At 41.2% G+C, this 20,223-nt stretch overlaps 2 protein-coding genes across 4 annotated transcripts in view; one reads left to right on the forward strand and one right to left on the reverse strand.

The window, feature by feature from the left end:
* The first annotated feature begins 397 nt into the window (after positions 1-397).
* Positions 398-19,151, forward strand: LOC148900300 (sodium/potassium/calcium exchanger 1-like). 3 transcript variants are annotated; one of them, XM_088991929.1, is made up of 10 exons: positions 398-510; positions 862-1,933; positions 3,430-3,591; positions 5,427-5,535; positions 6,794-6,856; positions 10,005-10,129; positions 12,850-13,071; positions 16,303-16,392; positions 16,472-16,638; positions 18,902-19,151. In XM_088991929.1, the coding sequence occupies exons 2-10, from the start codon at positions 974-976 to the stop codon at positions 19,149-19,151; spliced, it is 2,148 nt and encodes a 715-aa protein (XP_088848055.1). In that variant the 5' UTR covers positions 398-510; positions 862-973. The 3 variants fall into 3 exon arrangements, with proteins under 3 accessions (XP_088848055.1, XP_088848056.1, XP_088848057.1); XM_088991930.1 differs by lacking the exon at positions 6,794-6,856 and adding an exon at positions 7,313-7,363; XM_088991931.1 differs by lacking the exon at positions 6,794-6,856.
* LOC148900301 (C-myc promoter-binding protein-like) overlaps positions 19,019-20,223 on the reverse strand; it is a 72,171-nt gene continuing 70,966 nt past the window's right edge. The window contains exon 36 of the transcript XR_016114437.1: positions 19,019-19,154. The gene's annotated coding sequence lies outside the window, so the exon portion shown is untranslated. The remainder of the gene's footprint in view (positions 19,155-20,223) is intronic.

Raw genomic sequence — 20,223 nt, forward strand, 5'->3', positions numbered from 1 at the left:
TTTCAAAACAAGAGCATCTCTAGTTTATTTTTTTTTAACCAATCTAATTGACAACAATGCTTAAAACGGATGCGCCGTCGTATTTGATCAGCTGAACGCCGTGTGGCTAATTACGTGCGAAATGATAGTTTCTTTTGGATGGTAAACAAAACGACTTAATATAAGATTTTTTTAAAATCTTGGCCTCACTTCACACGTCACTACACAGCCCTGAATGAGGATCGCTGATTAATGAGCATGACTGCACCTGGCGTCAATCAACCACCTGTTGTATCATCGATATGAATGTTGGATAATGTACCAGCCATATTTGTGAAAGGGAAGGTGAGAGGGAGGTGTTTGGTTATAAATCTTCTTAGTGGTGTTATGCTGAGCCTTGTTCTCGACTTGACAAGCGGGGCGCCTTTGTACTCTCCCCCACCCCCCGGCCCAAACCAATAGTGACGTCTCTGTGTGGCTCAGGTGGGTTGAAGTGAAGCTCGATCATGGGGAAGAACAGCTGAACAGTTGGTAAGTCTGCTCGCTTTACATAATCGGTAAAACGTTTCTTTTGTGGGTACCTTTTACTGTCGGAGAGCATGAAGTTGCATTTAATTCTTCAAAAATATATTTTAATTGTGACGTTTTTTGGTGAACTAACAACTCAATAACCACTTACTCCTTTATTGACCCGCGATAATGTCCAAAATGGAAACCCAAAATGTTCTGTGTTCTCACAGGTACCAAATTATGTGTGTAGTCATAGTAACAGCTGGCTGTTTGCATCTTTTCGCTTCAGTACCTACAGCTATCACGAGGGGTGAGGTATTTGTGTTTGTGTTGCTCTCACTATTTTCTTTGCATGTCTTTGCTCTGTCACAGGTGGAAGTCAGACAAGATAAGATGAAATGTTCGAGTGGCTAAATCTGTGTCTTTTTGCCACATAGCAGAAGAGGAACCATGAAGGACTTTATATGACATTTGCTTTTTTGACATGAGGACAATAATTGTGGCTCCTCGCCCGGGGAGATTTAGACGCAATCGCGTCCTCTTCTTAACTGTAAGCGTGCTTTTGTGTTTTTTCTACACGTTGACGCTGAAAGCCAGGCTGTCACAACTTGGAGTCTCCATCCATACGCGGGACATTTTGGAAGAAAAAGAAGTGGATGATGGTGTTGGAGATGTCAGTGTTGGAGTGTTCGCAGCACCCAATGCAACGCAGGAACAGGTGCAAGCACCCAAGAGTACAGAACCCACCTTGGTTATTGTCAACAGGACAGATATTGAGCAGTGTATTTATGTGGAACCGCAACCTCCTAATCCTCCACCAACCACCACAGCACCCACTCCGCTACAGCCGCCGCACAGAGAGGGCGAGTACCCAAAAGACATTTTCACGGTGGAACAGCGACGCCAAGGCTGGGTGGTTCTGCATGCCGTAGGGATGATTTATATGTTTGTGGCCCTCGCTATAGTTTGCGATGAATTTTTTGTTCCCGCTCTGGAGGTCATCACAAACAAGCTAGACATTTCCGATGACGTGGCCGGTGCCACCTTTATGGCCGCCGGCGGCTCAGCCCCAGAGCTTTTCACTTCCCTGATCGGCTGTTTTGTGTCCCACAGCAACGTGGGCATAGGCACGATCGTGGGCTCGGCCGTCTTCAACATCCTCTTTGTGATAGGCATGTGTGCCATCTTCTCTCGGGAGGTGCTGCACCTGACCTGGTGGCCGCTCTTCCGGGACGTGTTCTTCTACATCCTGGACCTGATCATGCTTATCATCTTCTTCCTGGATAACACAATTCTGTGGTGGGAGAGCGCCATGTTGGTGCTGGGCTACATCAGCTATGTTTGCTTTATGAAATTCAACAGTCAGATTGAGCACACGGTCAAGACACAACTCAACAAGCACGTGAGCGTTATCAAAGTGTGGACCACCGAAGAGCCCGAAAAGGTCAGTCACGATGACAGGAAACACCTGTTTCTGTGTCTGTTGATGTCAATACCATGTGTTGATGACAGCAGTTAATGACCGCTGAAATGATGTTTGCCTTGGAACTTGAGGGCTGAATAGTAGACTATACTTTGTCAGTAATGTCAGATCCATCAATGTTCGACAGCTCTTCTTATTCACGCCATGGGTGAGCCGGAGCCTATCCCACCTGCCTTTGGATGACAGGCAAGATATGACCTGTTGACCGGTTGAAGTCAATTGCAGGGCACAAATCTCATTCCCTTTCATACCTCTGGAGAATTTTGAGCACCACATAACCGGTTTTGCAAAGACCAAACCCAGGCAAGCACAAGGAGAAGAACATGACTACACCTCAATTGTGGCAAAGTCTATCACCTGTTTTGTGCAAGTGTTTAAGCAAGGGCTGTGCAGCACTCAAAATGTTACGTCACAAAATTATTCCCAATTAAGATGCAATTTATGAGATCTTCTCCATCAAAACAAAACCAAGTAACTGAGGGAGGCGAAAAAAAGAAGTTGATGATCATAGGTGGCCACAAAAACATAAGGGGAAAAGACACATGTCATACTAAATGCAAACATGATCAACAAAAACAGCCAAAATGCACACCAAATGTAGGAGAGATTTTTAAGTAGTGTTGATCTTGATGTTGCAACTCCTATCATCAACTATGTTCTCTCTTGCAACAGACAATCTTTGTTGACTGCATGAAGTCCTTTTTTGTGCTTTCACGTGAACACATTTGGCATTGTGTCCCCCTTTCTGATCCATTCTAAGGACATTGCACTATGAGCAGGTGTTTGTGTCAAGGCCTTTGATGCAGACCTAAAAGCAGTCCAGGTGCCTGGCTGCCTCCAAAAATGCCGGTAGTGGTCGCACCAGGTGATATAAATGCGTAATGGCTCATTGCAATGTTTTGATCAAAGCTCTTGTTTTGCAGACTGCCAAACAAGACAGCTAAGTGTATGCATTTCATATTCCAAACGGTTTCAAGTACCAACAGCACGTTCCGCTATTAGCATCAAGCACCTTCACGGATTGCATTTGCTTCTTTACTCGAGTGTCTGCGTGAGCCCACATCGTAATTACTGCCATATGTGGTCCTTGGATTCACACTTAAACATCCTCATCTCACATTTCCATATCGCAAATTGAGCTTTCAAAATATCTTCTAAAACAATCAGGAAACAAATGTTCAGTTATTCATTTCTCTCCCTCTCTCTGACGCTCTCTCTCTCTTCATTTACACCTGCTTATGCACAGTCTAGTTACTATTAAGCCAGTCAGTCATCTCCACTATTATATGGTCGCGGTGAATTTCACATGCAGCCCATCCAATGACGCTGTTCAGACTAAATGCTACAAAATGGATGAATTGGTGTTGGTAAGACCTCACACAGTAGGACTGCTCTTTTTCGAATGTGTCTATTTCAAGAAGAAATGACAATAACAAACTCTGTCCTTGACATCACAGGAGAGCGAACCCTCACCGCCTTCTCCACCTCCCCTTCTACCTGCTGCTCCTACTGCCGTTGTGTTGAAAAAGGAGGAGAAATGGAGACCGCAATCTGAGCCTCCTCAGAGCTCTTTACTGCGAAAACCGTTAAATCTCCAAGAGGACAAAGCCAAACTTTGGGTACTCATCAGATGTTTGTCATTTTGTTAGATCATATTTCGGCTTCAGTGACTTGCCAGAAACACAATGCAGGCAGCCTGGGCTGGTTTTCCCACTCAAATGAAACCTTGAATGGGATAAGCTGCAAGGAAAATAGAAGAACTGGCCAGAAGTTACCAAGTACATTTTAGCTTGCAAACCTCTTAATTATTATCGACAATATTCAGAATCAAGGGCTATATTCATTCAAAATGTTATTTTAAAGGACAACCGACTTCACTTTTTTGTTTCTTAACTGACATCAGAAAAACGTTTTATAGCATCTAAAATACCCGAAAGATGCAGTATGATATTTTTATTGAAATGCAAAACACCAATAAAAATGACTTAAAGTGTCCAAAATGAGCTGCGAATTGGGCATTTTCAGAAAGTCCCGCCCCCAGATTGTGACATCACGCCAAGACGTCTTGCATTGCTTGAGAATCAAAACAATGGCTTCAGATTTGGAGAATATGCTTTCTTGTTACCTCCAGTTATGAATATGATTCAAATAATTCTGAAGAGGTAAGCATACATGTTTGCAATCTATTAAATCATTTATTCCATGCCATGTTGGGGCAACATTGGTGAGAAACGATCACCAGAAAAGAGGCACAAAATGGCAACCTCCCGTGGCCACCTCCGTTTCCACAGGCTGAAATATTCCTTATATGGAGCTTGGACACCCTCTTCTGGCGACTTTTGGGTGCAACACAATATTTTCAGACCAAACAATACAGCAAAATACATTGACATGATGGAAAGACTGCTACAATGTGTCTTTTTTTCGGTCAGGGGGCGTTCCTTTAGTGACGTCACGTACGGACTCGTCACCAACTCAAAAACAAGACTTCCTGAATATTCAGCGAGAGTCTTAAAGCGTAAAATATAGCTAGCTGTAAGGGGTGGAATCTTTGTAAAATACGCTCAGTAGAAGCCATTTTACAAATTATGGACACAACTTGTCCGAAGACGTCGGTTGTCCTTTAACAGTGGTTAAAATTCATTATACCATATACCGCACCTTCAATGTATGGTACATTATATGTAATGTTTTTACATATATAAGGCCCTTTCTGACAACTCTATTCACCCCCACCAAATTCATAAACAACTGTTTTGTTATTTTTGTGACACAGTTTTTCTTTTAACATGTAGTGCAACATTTATATGACATAGTGGAGGGGAACTTTTTCTCTATTCACTTAGTGTATTCACAATACACTATCACCCGTAATCGTGCAAAGCAATAACAATAATAACTGAAATAATACTCTAAAGCAACAGCATAATAACTCAATGCCGTTCACGCGTTAATATCTGTATACACAATATGACCAAGCTTGGTCAACTGTAAACACAGAAAAGAAACACGTAAAGCTCATTTTATCAGTTTGTTTTATATATAAAGCACACTGGATTATAAGGCGCATGGTCAACTTTTGAAAAAAAAAAAAAAAAAAAAAAAGAAGGCTTTTAGGTGCCCCTCATAGGATGGAAAATACAGCAAGTTATATTTCATTTTTTTTAAACATTTCCAGTCATCCAGATTTTGGAGTCCACCTGATTCAGGTTTGGGAAACAAATTTGAATAAATCTATTCAACTCAATAGTGCTTTTGTAATTTATTTTAAAACAATCCGGGCTGTCCGTGTGGAAGAAACAGAGCTGACCACAAAGCACCTCTTCTCCACGCTGGTCACAAACCTGGTCGCCTCCTGCTTTGGGATAGCATCTCCCATTTTTTAAGTGTCACGTGTTTCAAGTTACCATAGGCTGGCTTTGCATGTCATTGCTTTTACGTTCATTGTATGCAGGTGCGTCCCACGCTGCAGCGAGGCGGGAGCTCAGTTTCCCTGCATAACACCTCACTGAGGAGCACCATCTTCCAGATGATGATCCACACGCTGGACCCTCTGGGGGAAGGTAACAAAGAGCGGAGCCGCGAGAGCGAGCCGTAGATGCGCTTTCAATCTCAGTCTTAATGCGAGTTTAGCAACGGTTTTGGTGGCATAGGCATGAATGCATGGGTGAAATTGAAAGTACCGCTACAGTAGGTAAGATAAAGTAATGCTTCTGTCTAGAAAATGAGAGGGAATATTTACATAACACTGAACAATCAACGGATGCAATAATGCGTTCATACTAATAGTTTGAGAAATGCAACGCAGAATACAATACATATTGATTTATGTAGCGCTTTAACAATAGCTGAAGCATTTAACATGGACAACTCTCATATACAGGAAATAAAGCAGTCACAAAGATAGAAAGCACCAGGGAATAAAACTAAGACCAAGTCTGAATCATGCTGAGTCAAATAGTTCTCTTCGTCCATCCAACTGGACAGTTGTAGAAGAAGAGTTCTAACTACAGTAATTGCCGCGGTCAACGTTGTGAGTGTGTCTTGGTGACGCGCATCGTTCAAATTGCAGTGCCGGTTCTTTACTCTTGCAACACTCCATCACAGCTAATCCCTAATCAGCTTTCTAATACACACTCATATGAGCTGGATAAAAGCCAGCATGCGAGTTCAGCAAGCTCCTTTATCTCTAATGAAATAGTACAGTGATCACTGTGGCAACTTGCAGCATCAGCATCTTTTGCATGCAACAGCATGCTATTTATTTTGTCGGTTTCAGCTTCTAAATACGATGTACACTTTAACAGAACCACCCGCCCCCCAAAAATGCTGATTGCTAACATTTCGCTTGATTGTAAGGTAAAAAAAAATGTGAATTTTAAATAGGTTTTTTTTTCATAAACCGGCTCATTAATCTGTTATCAGAATTAATTAGTTATTATTATTGCTAAATCCTAAACACTAGAATTTCCCTAAAATGTTTCTTCATTGTTCTTATTTTATTTTTAAATGTATTTAATTTTAATTAGTTTTCACTGTGCATTTGTTAATTTTTTTATTTTTTTTTCCAAAATGATTTGTTTTGGTTTAGATTTGAGTTTAGACTTTTTGAAGATTTTTAAAAAAAAAAAAGTATTATGTTGTAAAACTATTTTTAAAACAGTTTGAAAACAATTAGACATCTCCACATCAAAATACAGATACTGCATAACAGTCTGCAGTTTGATTTCCCATTACTGCATTTCACATTACTGGTGCTGAAGTTCGAAGTGGTTAGCGCATCGACCTCTGACTGTGAGGTCACTTTGGGTTTGATCCTAGATTCGGCCTTTCTGTATGGAGTTTTCGTCGGTTGTCCCCGTGCCTGCGTGGGTTTTTATCCAGGTACTTCGGTTTCCTCCCACACTCCAAAAACATGCATGTCAGCTGATTGAACACTCTAAATTGTTCCCCTTTGTGAGTGTGAGTGCGAATGGTTGTTTGTGTATGTGTGCCCTTCGATTTGCTGGCAACCGGTTCAGGGTGTCCCCCGCCTACTATCCGAAGACAGCTGGGATAGGCTCCTGTGCCCCGTGTGAGGGTGAAGCGGTTTACTTACTTTTTGATAGATGGAATACAAAAAAAGTCAATGTTCGTTATTTCATTGATTTTTGTTAAGGGAAATAAAGTAAGACTCAGTACCATACTTTCCTGTTGTGAGTTCATTTTGAAGGCTGATGTAAGTTGTGAAAGGAATTTTCAAGCAAGGTAATTCTCTAAATGAATGGAGGATGTTTTTGTACATTGACCGCAGTGGTGTGTGTGACTGGAGAGTCACCTTTTCTTGTGCATGTCCCTCAGAGACGTCCTTTAACGGCGATATCAGATCGGAGGGCTTATTGCAGAAGAAAGGTAACCTGTGTCTTGCGTCGTTGTTTTTTCTTTTTTCTTTTTGTTTATGGCCGTATGTAAACATTGCATTGTGGCATTTTGTTTGCATGGAGTATCCCATGACTGGCTGTGGTTGTTGGCAATTGATCCTTTGTGGTTACACAAAATATTCATTTGTGAAAACTCGGTGTCAAAAAAGGTCAACTGGCAAACACCCATTCTGTATCCCCCACACCCCTGTTTGTCCTTTTTTTTCTGTGTGTCTCGGGTGCCTCTTGTAGCTATTTTGAATCTGATGCAGTGATTGTCTTGACTGCAGCAAATAACAAAGTAAAGCCTCTGAATGCCCCTGACACAGTCAAGTCACATCACTTGGAAGGTGAGTCTGAATGTGAACACTGTTACCTATACACATACATGTTGTTGGGTCTCGGGTGGGCCTGCTTATCCATCTCTTTTGTCCAAACGTGATTATAAGCAAGCCGCTTTGCACTTTCAGCCCACCCCGACGTAACAATGGGGCTAATTTACAAAATAAATCCCCCCACGCAAGGTTGGTTGTTTGGGCAATTCGTTATACGAACACATTTTAAACATCACTTCTATTGCCTTTCACATCATTTTATTTTCTTGGACTTCCTGTTATGTCACACTGTCCAGCTTTACATGACGTCACATCCTTTCCGTCTTTATAAAAGCTCTCCCAACAAGCCCCTCCTTTCTCTTCCCTCTTGGCTCTTCTCCCCTGCCTGCCCTTCGGGGTGGGCAGTTACATTATGTGCCGCCCCAAAGATTATTTAATGTTTTTGTTCCTACTTCTGATTTTTCTATTGTTAAACGGACCTAACATTGGTTACCTTCTTTGGACAGCCGACGTCTCCGGACAAGTTGTGTCCATAATTGGTAAAATCACTTAAAATGACCTCTACTGAGCGTATTTTACAAAGATTCCACCGCATATAGCTATATTTTACGTTTTAAGACTCGCGCTGAATATTCAGGAAGTCTTGTTTTTGAGTTGGTGCCGAGTCCGTACGTGACGTCACTAAAGGACCGCCCTTCACCGTAAAAAAGACGCATTGTTGGGGTCCTTCCATCACGTCAATGTATTTTGCTGTATTTGTTTGGTCTGGGGACCTCGTGTTGCACCCAAAAGCCGCCAGAAAGCCAGAAGAGGGCGTCCAAGGGCCATATAAGGAATTTATCAGCCTGTGGAAACTGAGGTGGCCACCGGAGGTCGCCATTTTGTGCCTTTTTTGGGTGAGAGATTTTCCCCCTATGTTGCCTCAAAATGGCACAAATAAATTCTTTAATCGATTGCAAACATGTATGCTTTGCTCATCAGGACTATTTGAATCATATTCATAACTGGATGTGTAACAAGAAAGCATATTTTCCGAATCTGAAGCCATTGTTTTGATTCACAAGCAATGCAAGACGTCTTGACGTGACGTCACGAACTGGGGGCGGGATTTTCTGAAAATGCCTAATTCGCAGCTCAGTTTTTTGCAGATTTTGGACACTTTAAGTCATTTTTATTGGTGTTTTGCATTTGACTAAAAATATCATACTGCATGTTTTGGGTGTTTTTGGATGCTATAAAACGTTTTTCTGGTGTCAGTTAAACAAAAAAGTGACGTCGGTTGTCCTTTAATGAGCCAAGTTAGTTTGTTGGGCTGTGTTTTAGGATGATTGGGGCAAATAATTTAATATACACTGATTCTGGAATTTCTGATTACCTTTGTTCACGGTTGAATGTTTATCAAGGTCTGCACTCACTAATTTTGTCTCGTAAAGTGCATCTACCCCGGTCAAGGATGACGCTTCATACAGATGTCACGACCTTGGAACACTGTGAAAACTATAAGACATTTAAAACAACAATCGACCTCAATACAATATGTTCGACAAGGCATACAATAAATAAGCAAATTAATAACGTACCGTGTACACCTTATAAACCGAAGGTCCATAAACTTTGACGACGTGGACTTTAGACTGTCGTTCTTTCTCTCCAACAATTACTCGCGTTCTGTCTCTCTACAACGATTACTCTCGTTCTGTCTCTAATGATGACTTTGGTACATTGAAACACATGACACGGAAGCGGAAGTGATAATGACAAAACATAAATAAAGTATTGAAGACTATTTTAAGAAAAACATGTGACAAGAAATAACAAGATCAAATAAATTATATTTTTGGTGTCATGGCAACCAATGACAATATTCCCGCCAGCTACATAAAGCATGTACCCCCAAGGCCCCTCTATCTTTGGTCATTTACCAAACATTACTGATTGCGGAGGCTCAAAGTCGGTGGATCTTAGCAATCAGACATCTGTGTGACCATACATCATATTTTGACTAATGAGGTGCTTCATAGCACGAGAGGCAGAGAAAAGCGCTTCGACTGGGAGCTTGAAGAAGCCTCAAGGAGGCCAAATCAGTCAGCGAGAGGATTGACGAAATGATGGTTGTCTGTGCACTATGGGACTCAAAATACCTCACTGTAAACCACAATATTTCAGTGACTTTTTTGTTGTTGTGTAATTCATGTCAAATTCATCCAATCAAAATGTGACCGGCGAGTTCAAGAGATCATTTTACTCTGTGATGAAAACGTGTCTGACGTTTTCCTGTGATTTCTTTCCCCGACCCAGATAACGATCAGAAGCCACACCATGAGCGGTCCGCACCTGGTACAGCAGCAGAGGAGCCGTCCACCTCCCAGCTTCCAGCCGAGCACAAGGCAAAGAACATGACAGGCGATCGGGATGGCTCAAAGGTATGCAGCTCACCGTCATCTGTCACATTTACCCGATGGTTGCTCACCAAATACAGACATCCTAATCACTTCCCCCTTTTTATGAGTAGTCCGGTTGTTGCTGATTTTGAAATTAAAAGCATCATGAAAAAAATCCTCAAGAGTCACATCCCAGCTGACTTTCGGCAGTAGCACAGGACATCCTGAACCCAAATGCAGGGCATAGACCGAGGGTAGCCAACTTGTGGCTCTGGAGCTGAGAAAACGCATGGCACAAATATTTGTAATGTTTTCTTATATTTTAAAAATATGTAGAAATTATCTTAAATTCCAGCATTTCTGTCAAAGAATATTTGTGTCATAGCCTGCGACACACGTTTCTATTGGTAGGGCGGATTGTCAGTCAAGTGGCTGACAAAAAAAAAACCCAAAAACAGTGCTTTCACAGAGGATACAAGCAAAAAATCGGAATCTGTACAGCCGCGAGAAGCATTTTTAAATGGTATACATGAGCCACGACAGTTACCAGACTGCAAAAGTGTGTCCCATGCTTCGGTCATCTAAGCCGCCATAATGGCCGTTGCTCATGATGGCATGTAAGTGTGTGCGCATGCAGGCATGCACAGGTCGATCGAAAAATAGATCTTCATTCAAAATAAGTTGGGCTCGACAGCGTGCACTGCAGGGGAAAAAACATTTCATCATGAATACGTCTGCGTAAGCTCTTAGTCGTACAGGAGTGGTCCATCGATGAGATGGTTTCTTCAGCCGTCATCTGTACTTCTTTGAAACAAAACCCTTCACTCAATCGCCATGGTGGGGTGAGGTTTAATTTGGATCGTTCGTACAACAGATCTCTTAGGCAACATAGGCTTAGTTATGCTGATGGATGGATTTGCCTTTATTAGTCTCGCAGTGGAGAAATGCAAAGCAGCAACGTGATGAAAGGAATTAAAGTAGAAAAACAAAATACATGAGCAAACAATAAGGTGATACCAGAGCTAATGGGGCAGTCAGGCCAATCGTAGACCCCATTATCAGGCAGGACAATAGACGTATTGTATTGCAGGCTATTGTATGAACGATCCAAAATGGGGTGAGGTTCAATTTGGATCGTTCATACAATAGCCTGCTTAGGCAACATAGGATTAGTAATACTGATGAGGTCATACCAGTCGAAGTGGGGCAATCAGGCCAGTCGTTAGTCAGAACGATAGGAACTATCAGTGGAGCAGCTGCAGGGAATAGTCCTCCGCTCCCCCCAACATGAGAGCACGGACCTATCATAGCAGAGTCCGGACAGTAGGGATATATATATGTAGGGCCGAAACTACCAACAAAAGATTTTAGTTCGGTGACGAAGCCTCTTGGATGAGAAGCGAAACGTCCGACACCTTCAAAGAAGTACAGATGACGGCTGAAGAAACCTCATCGATTTCATCATGCAGGCTACCATAATTGTTTATTTGTAGCCAACTTAGTCATTTTGATAGTCGGCTAATATATCGCGCACACACTCACACTCACATAGCGTGTGTGTGGAGGCCACACAAGGAGGCCAGACCCGGAATCGAACCTTGCACCTCTGTACTGTGAAGTGGACATACCAACCAGATGACCACTGTGCATCTCATATATATAAAAAATAAAATACTGCTTAAAAAAACATGACTGATAAACCTGCAATTTACATAGTACATGGCCAACTGCCAAAACTAAGGAAAAACACAACAAATGTATAGAAACATTGATAAATTATGTGAATGACAACATTGATGGATGTCAATTCACAATTATTTATGGGTCCACTTTAGTATAGGAAACAATTTTATAATCCATTCATCCCTTGATCTGCAGCGCTAATCTTTACCAGGGTCGTGGACTCTCCTCTCCTTCCAATAAAAAAACTTATTTTGGGTGGTAAATGAATTAAGGTGGCGAGAGTGTTATCAGGAATGGCCACTGGTTGCCTAACATTGCTCTAAACCAGGGGTCTCAAACACAATTTACCCGTCTGGGTCTGGGTGAGGCTGGGCCGCATCAGGATTTCCACAAGAAAATCACAGATAAAACATTCCAATGTTCTCAAAATCTTTATTTTTAACACACAAAAAATGATTTCAATAAATAAATGGAAAAATGAATACAAAATAAATTAACCAGTAATAAATAAATAAAATAATTATAATGATCATAAGGCCGATAGAGACGACTGAAAAAAACACACGAAAACTAATTATTTTAATAAAGTTTCAAATGTCTGTATTCACAGTTCTTTAACCTTTAACTTTCTTAACATAAAGAAAATATTGAAGATGAACTAAACATGGCTTCTCTTGCCTACTTGTTCAGCTCCACACACAAGTTGCATTCATATCAATCATGCGGGCCGCACTAACATTAATCTTTCATATCAAGGCGGGCTGCAAAATATTCTTTTGGGGGCCGCGAGTTTGAGACGCCTGCTCTAAACAATCCCGATGTGAATCTGAATCTAAAGGTTTGTTTGTCCATGTGCCTTGCATTTGGCTGGTTAAGTATACGTCATTCTTCCCTCACGGTTAACCACGAGAGGCTCCAGCTCTCCTGTATCCCTCGTGAGAATAAGCTGTCGAGAAAATAGATATGCATTGTAAGATTGAATTGGGAAATACTATATCATCCATGACAAATAGAAAGCGACCCTTGATGAATGCCTTTGGTGTGACTCACGGATATTCGGAAATGTCTCTTGGCTGCAGGACAGCTCAAGCGGCAGAAGTGGTGATGAGAGCAGTGATGCGGATAGCAGTGTATCGAATGAAAGTGAGGATGATGATGATGAAGACGAGGAGGAGGACGAGGAGGAGAACAAGCCCTTGTCTTTAGATTGGCCAGAAAGCAGACGCAAGCAGGTCACTTACCTCCTCCTGCTGCCCATTGTGTTTCCACTGTGGCTCACGCTGCCTGACGTCCGCAACCCGGTGCGTATATTCACACACACCTGAGATTCTTGACCTCTGCCATGTGAGTGAGTTGCGATGTGAGAAAATTAATTTCAGTCTGGTGACTATTTTTGTTAATTGCATCAGTGCATCCAAACACAAATCTCACGACACACTCACACAATGTAAAGACTGAAAATCATGATCTTGCTTAGTTCATACTTTTACAGTTATACATACTGTAATTTTTTTTGACAGATCGCAAGGGCAATGGATAGCACATGAACGCTGCAGTCATATACGGTTTTGTGTCCCCAAACCTATTTTTGATGCCTATAGAAAAACAACAACAACCAAAACACACTTTTTTTGGAGATATTTTCGTTTCTTGTATTTGTTACCGTATTTTCCGGTGTATAAGGCGCAGAGTGGACTATAAGGCGCACCACCAATGAATAGTGTATTTTCAAACATTTTCAATATGTAAGACGCACTGGACTATAAGGTGCACCTTCAATGAACGAAGAAAAACAAATCAAAATAAACTATATAAATATATACATGTTTTCCAAATACAGTGAGACCTCAACTTATGAACTTAATTGGTTCCCAGACAGAGTGTGTAAGGCGAAAGGTGTGTATCTAAAAAAAATTGCCATAGGAAACCATTAAAATGGGAATAATCCGTTCCCGGGTTTCCATAAAATATACTTTTCAACTAAATGAGCCTTAAAACTACACACAACATACCTTATTCTATGTATAATAAATGTGTTATTGTATTGTAATGAAAGAAATACACTGCATTGTATCATAAAGTCACTTTATTTACATCATTTATGGCTTGATGGAATGGCGTCGGCGGTCAAAGGGAATTGCTGTTTAGAAAGAGGCGCATTACATGAGGACTGTAATTAAAGAAATAAACTGTGCTGTAAAATAAAGTTTTATTGACCTTTTTGATGGTCGTTGATGGCTTATGGAAGGAGAGTCACCTTCCATAAGGACTGTTGGTAACTTAACCTCTGGTGCTGTTCGGTCGTGTGCTTCCGCCGAAGATCACTCCGCCAGCCGTGGTGGGTGTGTATTATGAAAATAGTGCTTATTATAAGGTTTAATTTTCATAAATTTGACGTTTGTAAGATGAGGTGTTTGTAAGTTGAGGTCTCACTGTACATATAAGGCGCACCACACGACAGTATGAGGCACTACAGTAGAGGCTGGGGTTATGCATTACTTTTTCACCTGTTGTGGCTCAATATTCACATATAAGGCACATCTGCGTACAAGGCACAGGGTCATCTTTTGGAGAAAATGAAAGCTTTTGGGTGCGCATTATACACCGGAAAATATGGTACGTATGTAAATTCAGTCCTGATTCTACCCTTCTGTGTTTCAGAAAATAATTACACCTGCTGCTGACTCGAATTCCCAAATGTATATAAATATACAGTGGTACCTCATCTTACGAACTTAATTGGTTCCCAGAAAGTGTGTGTAAGGCGAAAAGTTTATCTTTCAAACATTTATTTGCCATAAGAAACCATTAAAATGAGAATAATCCATTCCCAGGTCCCCATAATACATAATTTTCTACGGAGTAAGCCTTAAAATTGCACAAAGTATACCTTATTTTATGTATCATAAATGTGCTATTGTACTGTAATTAAATAAATTAACGGTACTATGTAATGTAGTCGCTTTATTTACCTTTGTGATGGTAGTTGCTCTGCTCCCAAACTCTGGAACTCACTTCCACCCGACATCCGTAATATTGGCCCCCTTCCTACTTTCAAATCCCAACTCAAAACCCATCTGTTTAAAATTGCATTCATGGTCTGGTTTAGTCAGATACAGTAAAGTCTCGTTGTATCGATATCGGATATATCGATAGTCCCGGTTATATCGATACTATTTCTATGCACGCACGGAGAAAATTACATGCAAACAGGGTCGGATATATCGATAGTCCCGGTTATATCGATATTTTTTCGGACTCCCTTGAATATCGATATAACGAGACTTTACTGTATTTTATTATTTGTCATTTTATTTATGGTTTTATTGTTCTGTGTATTGTTATTTTTATTGTAAAGTGTCCTTGAGTGTTCAGAAAGGCACTTGTAAATTAAATATATTATTATTTATTATTATTATTAGTTCTCAATGGATGGTAGCGATGGTTGATTTAACGTAATGGTACTGGGACAGCTAAGTCACATAAACACACACCTCGTTCATGTTTTTCGATGATATCCTTCTTCTGCTCGACTGTAATTTTCTTTTGTGTCCTCTTCGGCTTAACGCCTGTGGTGCGGTCTTTTTCTGTCCCATAATAGAAAAAGTACTCCACTCAATAACAAACCATGTCTGCACTCAGGTCCTGACAAAAACTAGTCCGCTAGCCTCTGTGGCGCTGTTCTTCCATGTGGTTTGGTGTTCATCCGCCGAAAACTAGTACGCCAGCCACAGTGGTGCTCTGTGGTTTGGTTCGTCCACCGAAAACTAGTTTGTTTGCCAAGACTATATGTACGTGAGGCCAACGGTTTGTAAGCTAAAGCGTTCGTAAGCTGAGGTATCACTGTATTGCTAAATTGCATATGACAATCTTATTGTATCTTTGTCATGAAAACCGAATGAGCTTGAGGGGAAAAAACACAGGTGGATTTGGAATCTTCACAAAAATAGAAATGTTTATTTGCAGCTCTGATTAAAAAAAAGTCATCCATTGTGATCATGCCAATTGATGTACATTTTCAAATACTGTGAACCTACAGCCGTTTCTGTCGCTCTAAAAACCACAATTGCAGACGATGACATTCAATTGTTTGTTTAGTTTCGAGCTAAATTAACTTATTTGCTGAAATTCCCAAATGTATTCGTGTTTTTGTTTTTGTTGCGGGGTTGGGTGGGGGGGCAATAAAGCGCCGGTCAGACCTCTGGCAATGTTTTTCCCTCCCACGAGGGGGCAGCATTTGCCTTTTGTACGTGGCAGCACTTTATTTGCACCTCATATTACTCCAAATATCATCTGGCAGTGAATGAGTTAAGTGTATGGCACACTCGTGCTCAAAAGTGGAATTGCATCCCATTTGGCCAAGTGAGAGTTGAATGGTTAACCGTACACCAAAAATACAGATTTTGATCTTGACAATCAGGCAGACACCCCGACGGCCATTAAAAAGTCCATTTTGAAATGGCATACATCCCAACATGCAATGCCTTTCTGCAACAGAATTTCTGTCAAACCTTTACTCTTACCTTTCACAGGCATCCAAGAAATACTTTGCCTTTACATTTCTTGGCACAATTCTGTGGATAGCCGTTTTCTCTTACCTGATGGTGTGGTGGGCTCATCAGGTCAGTTAATCTTCATCTGCGTTCGGTTTAGAGTGCCAAATACGTCCTCAAATCGAGTCCAACCTTTTCCTGGGCCCAGGTGGGTGAGACCATAGGTATCTCAGAGGAAATCATGGGTCTCACCATCCTGGCGGCCGGTACATCCATTCCTGACCTCATCACAAGTGTTATTGTGGCCCGCAAAGGACTGGGCGACATGGCTGTGTCAAGCTCAGTTGGCAGTAACATTTTTGACATCACTGTGGGGTAAGTCGACTGGCCTCTGACTCCGGTATGTTATTGTTATCCGCTTGCACCTAACAAGGCGGGAAGCAAGATTTCATTTTTTTTTTTGGCTGTTTCAACTAGTCAGGGTCAAGATATGGAAGCACTATTATAGATCCATGCAGTGCTTATGGTTGCACCATGTGGACCTCCTTTGACCGAATATTTATGTTAGAAGACAAAGTTGAGCTAAAATGTGGACCATTGAGACATGACCGGGATATACTAGTCAATATTTTGCATTTTTAGAGTACAGGAAGTGCTGAAGAATGAATGACTGTGTCTTTGTGGTGTCATATTATTTGTTATTTACGTCTGTGTAAGCTCTCAGTCGTATATTTATTTTGTTTTGTGTTTTTTTGACTTTGTTACTTCCGGGTTGAGTGAACGCTGGCGTGTCTGGCTGCCGCTGCTCACCCGCGGAAAAAATATCCTGTGACTGTAAAGTGTCCTTGAGAGTTTTCAAAGGTGCTTACAAATGAAATGTATTATTAAGGTGTTGAGCCACAGCCTTATTTCATTTGCTGTAACTTTGGTTTGATTAATTGTACATCACAGAGAACATACACAATAGATGGACATTCAATCAAATGGATGCCAATTTATTGATTTCAGGAATGCACAAAAGAGGATTTAAAGGACAACCAACGTCACTTTTTTTGTTTTTTAACTGACATCAGAAAAACGTTTTATAGCATCTAAAATATGCAAAACATGCAGGCTGATATTTTTAGTCAAATGCAAAACACCAATAAAAATGACTTAGTGTCCAAAATCTGCAAAAAATTGAGCTGCGAATTAGGCATTTTCAGAAAGTCCCGCCCCAGTTCGTGACGTCACCCCAAGACGAGAATATGCTTTCTTGTTACACATCCAGTTATGAATTTGATTCAAATAGTTCTGAAGAGGAAAGCATACATTGTATAGTACATAGTTCCATACATTGTATGGAATTGTATAGTGCCTCTTTGCAATTTTTTTGCTGATGATACTAGTGCAGCGTGTTCGACCGGAAACAAATTCCTTGTGTGTTCTACATACTTGGCAATAAAGATGATTCTGATACATGTTTGCAATCGATTAAAGAATTTATTTGTGCCATTTTGAGGCAACATTGGGGAGAAATCTCTCACCCAAAAAAAGAGGCACAAAATGGCGACCTCCTGTGGCCACCTCCGGTTCCACAGGCTGATAAATTCCTTATATGGCGCTTGGACGCCCTCTTCTGGCCTTCTGCCGGCTTTTGGGTGCAACACGAGGTCCCCAGACCAAACAAGTACAGCAAAATACATTGACGTGATGGAAGGACCTCTACAATGCGTCTTTTTTACGATCATGGGACTTTAGTGACGTCACGTACGGACTCGTCACCAACGCAAAAACAAGACTTCCTGAATATTCAGCGCGAGTCTTAAAATTTTACAAATTATGGACACAACTTGTCCGGAGACGTTGGTTGTCCTTTAAATCTTAGCTGGCAGCCATTAACAGTGACCATACCAACAGTGTATGAGCTGTTTGTTTTTGGAATGTGAAGTTGACTGTAAAACTGACACACACCCAAAGCAAATCCAACATTTTATATTGAGAGCGCAGCACAGCTTGTCTAAGAATCTGTTCTATAGTGCCCCTTCGAAGAACAACTAAAAGCGTCGGGTAGAGAAGAAATGCTTTTGGTCTCATGGATGGACTCCCTCAAAAAGAACACCCAGTATGATGTAGCGTGTCTTCCGAATTCACCAAGACACCGAATTAGATGATGGCCCCAGTATAAAAATGAAAATGTGCCTGTTTTTACACCGAACACAGACTATTTTGTTCCCAAATTGTCCAATGAATCGGGGTTGGAGCAACTCCATGCGAGTTTTGGGAACAGGGTTGGACCGATGTTGTTGGATTAGCCTTTATTAGTCTCGATGCTGCCAAAAAGGCGCAACTGCTCAGTCCCCCTTAATGAATGACATGGCGAAAATGCTGAAAAACAATCTGTATCCGTTCCACAAGTTCACAAGTCGGTGACAAAAGAAAGCACAAAAAACAACCCAAAAAAAAGCACGGCTCGTGAAAGCACTTGCTGACGGCTGCCTAATCGGGCGCCATTTCGGACTTCTTTTGGATAATAACTAAGAGCATCAATACAGCAAATATGTAAAAAAAGGTTTTCATAATTTCACAAGAGCGACAGAAGTTAAAAAAAGTCCTCCGGTTGTGGAATGACTCCTGTCTCTCTCTTTTGCACTTGTAGTTTGCCCGTCCCGTGGCTGTTACATTCACTGTTGCACGGCGGCCAGCCTTTGACCGTCATGTCCAAAGGCCTGTTCTGCGCCATCGTGCTGCTCTTCCTCATGCTCCTCTTCGTCATCATCTCCATCGGCACGTGTCAGTGGAAGATGAGCAGAACGCTCGGCCTGACGATGTTCGTGCTCTACTTTGTGTTCCTCGTCCTCAGTGTTCTGCTGGAGGACCGCGTCCTCGTCTGCCCCATCTCCATATAAGGTCTGACCCACCCCGTCGTCCAGCAAGGATCATGTGCAGACATAGCATCATATCAATGAAAACGTTTCTTCAGCCGTCATCTGTACTTCTTTGAAGTTGTCGGACGACTGGCCTGATTGCCCTATTTGCTCACCTCATCAGCATTACTAATGCTATATTGCCTAAGCAGGCTGTTGTACGAACGATCCAAATTGAACCTCACACCACCATATCGCTTTCGTGAAGGATTTAGCTGTTTTATGAAAATCGCTTCTTTTACTCCCCTTTCAAACCATCTATGTTCTTTCGCTAAGATTTTAACCTCATTGTCATCAAATGAGTGGTTGCTAGCTTTTAGGTGCATATGTACTGCTGATTGAGGCCCACTAGTATTATCCCTGCGATGTTGATAGTCTTTTTTGAGAATTGGTTTAGTCTCCCCAATGTATTGCTCTTTAACATTTTCATTCAAATTTCACAATGCTGATGAGGTAATACCAGCGCAAATAGGGCAATCAGAACAGTCGTTAGTCAGGACAATAGGAACAATCAGTGGAGCCGCAGGGAGTAGTCCTCTGCTCCCCCCAACCTGAGAGCAGGGACCTATCATAGCATGTCTGGACAGTAGGGATATATATATATATATATATATATATATATACATATATATATATATATATATATATATATATATATATATATATATATATATATATATATATATATATATATATATATATATGGGCTAAACTACCAGTAAAACTTTAGTTTTCTAACAAAGTTTCTTGGATAAGAAGCGAAACGTCCGACACCTTCAAAGAAGTACAGATCACGGCTGAAGAAATCTTTTCATCGATGGACCACTCCTGTATGACTGAGAGCTTACACAGACGTATAGAATCATATCTTTTTTTAATATTCAGTAAATACTTGTTTGGAAGTGGGTAGATAAGTGACATGACTGGAAACAAATGAGATGAGTTAATTTGACATGCAAGATGGAAAGTTACAAACTGAGGCATTCAGGCACTCGATGGTAGTTGGTCATTGGTTACTTTGTCAACAAAAAAAGTTGCAAAAACTGGTTATTTC

This window comes from Hippocampus bargibanti, linkage group LG03, assembly GCF_051943395.1.
Source record: "Hippocampus bargibanti isolate YZ-2025 linkage group LG03, ASM5194339v1, whole genome shotgun sequence".
NCBI classification, from domain to species: Eukaryota; Metazoa; Chordata; class Actinopteri; order Syngnathiformes; family Syngnathidae; genus Hippocampus; species Hippocampus bargibanti.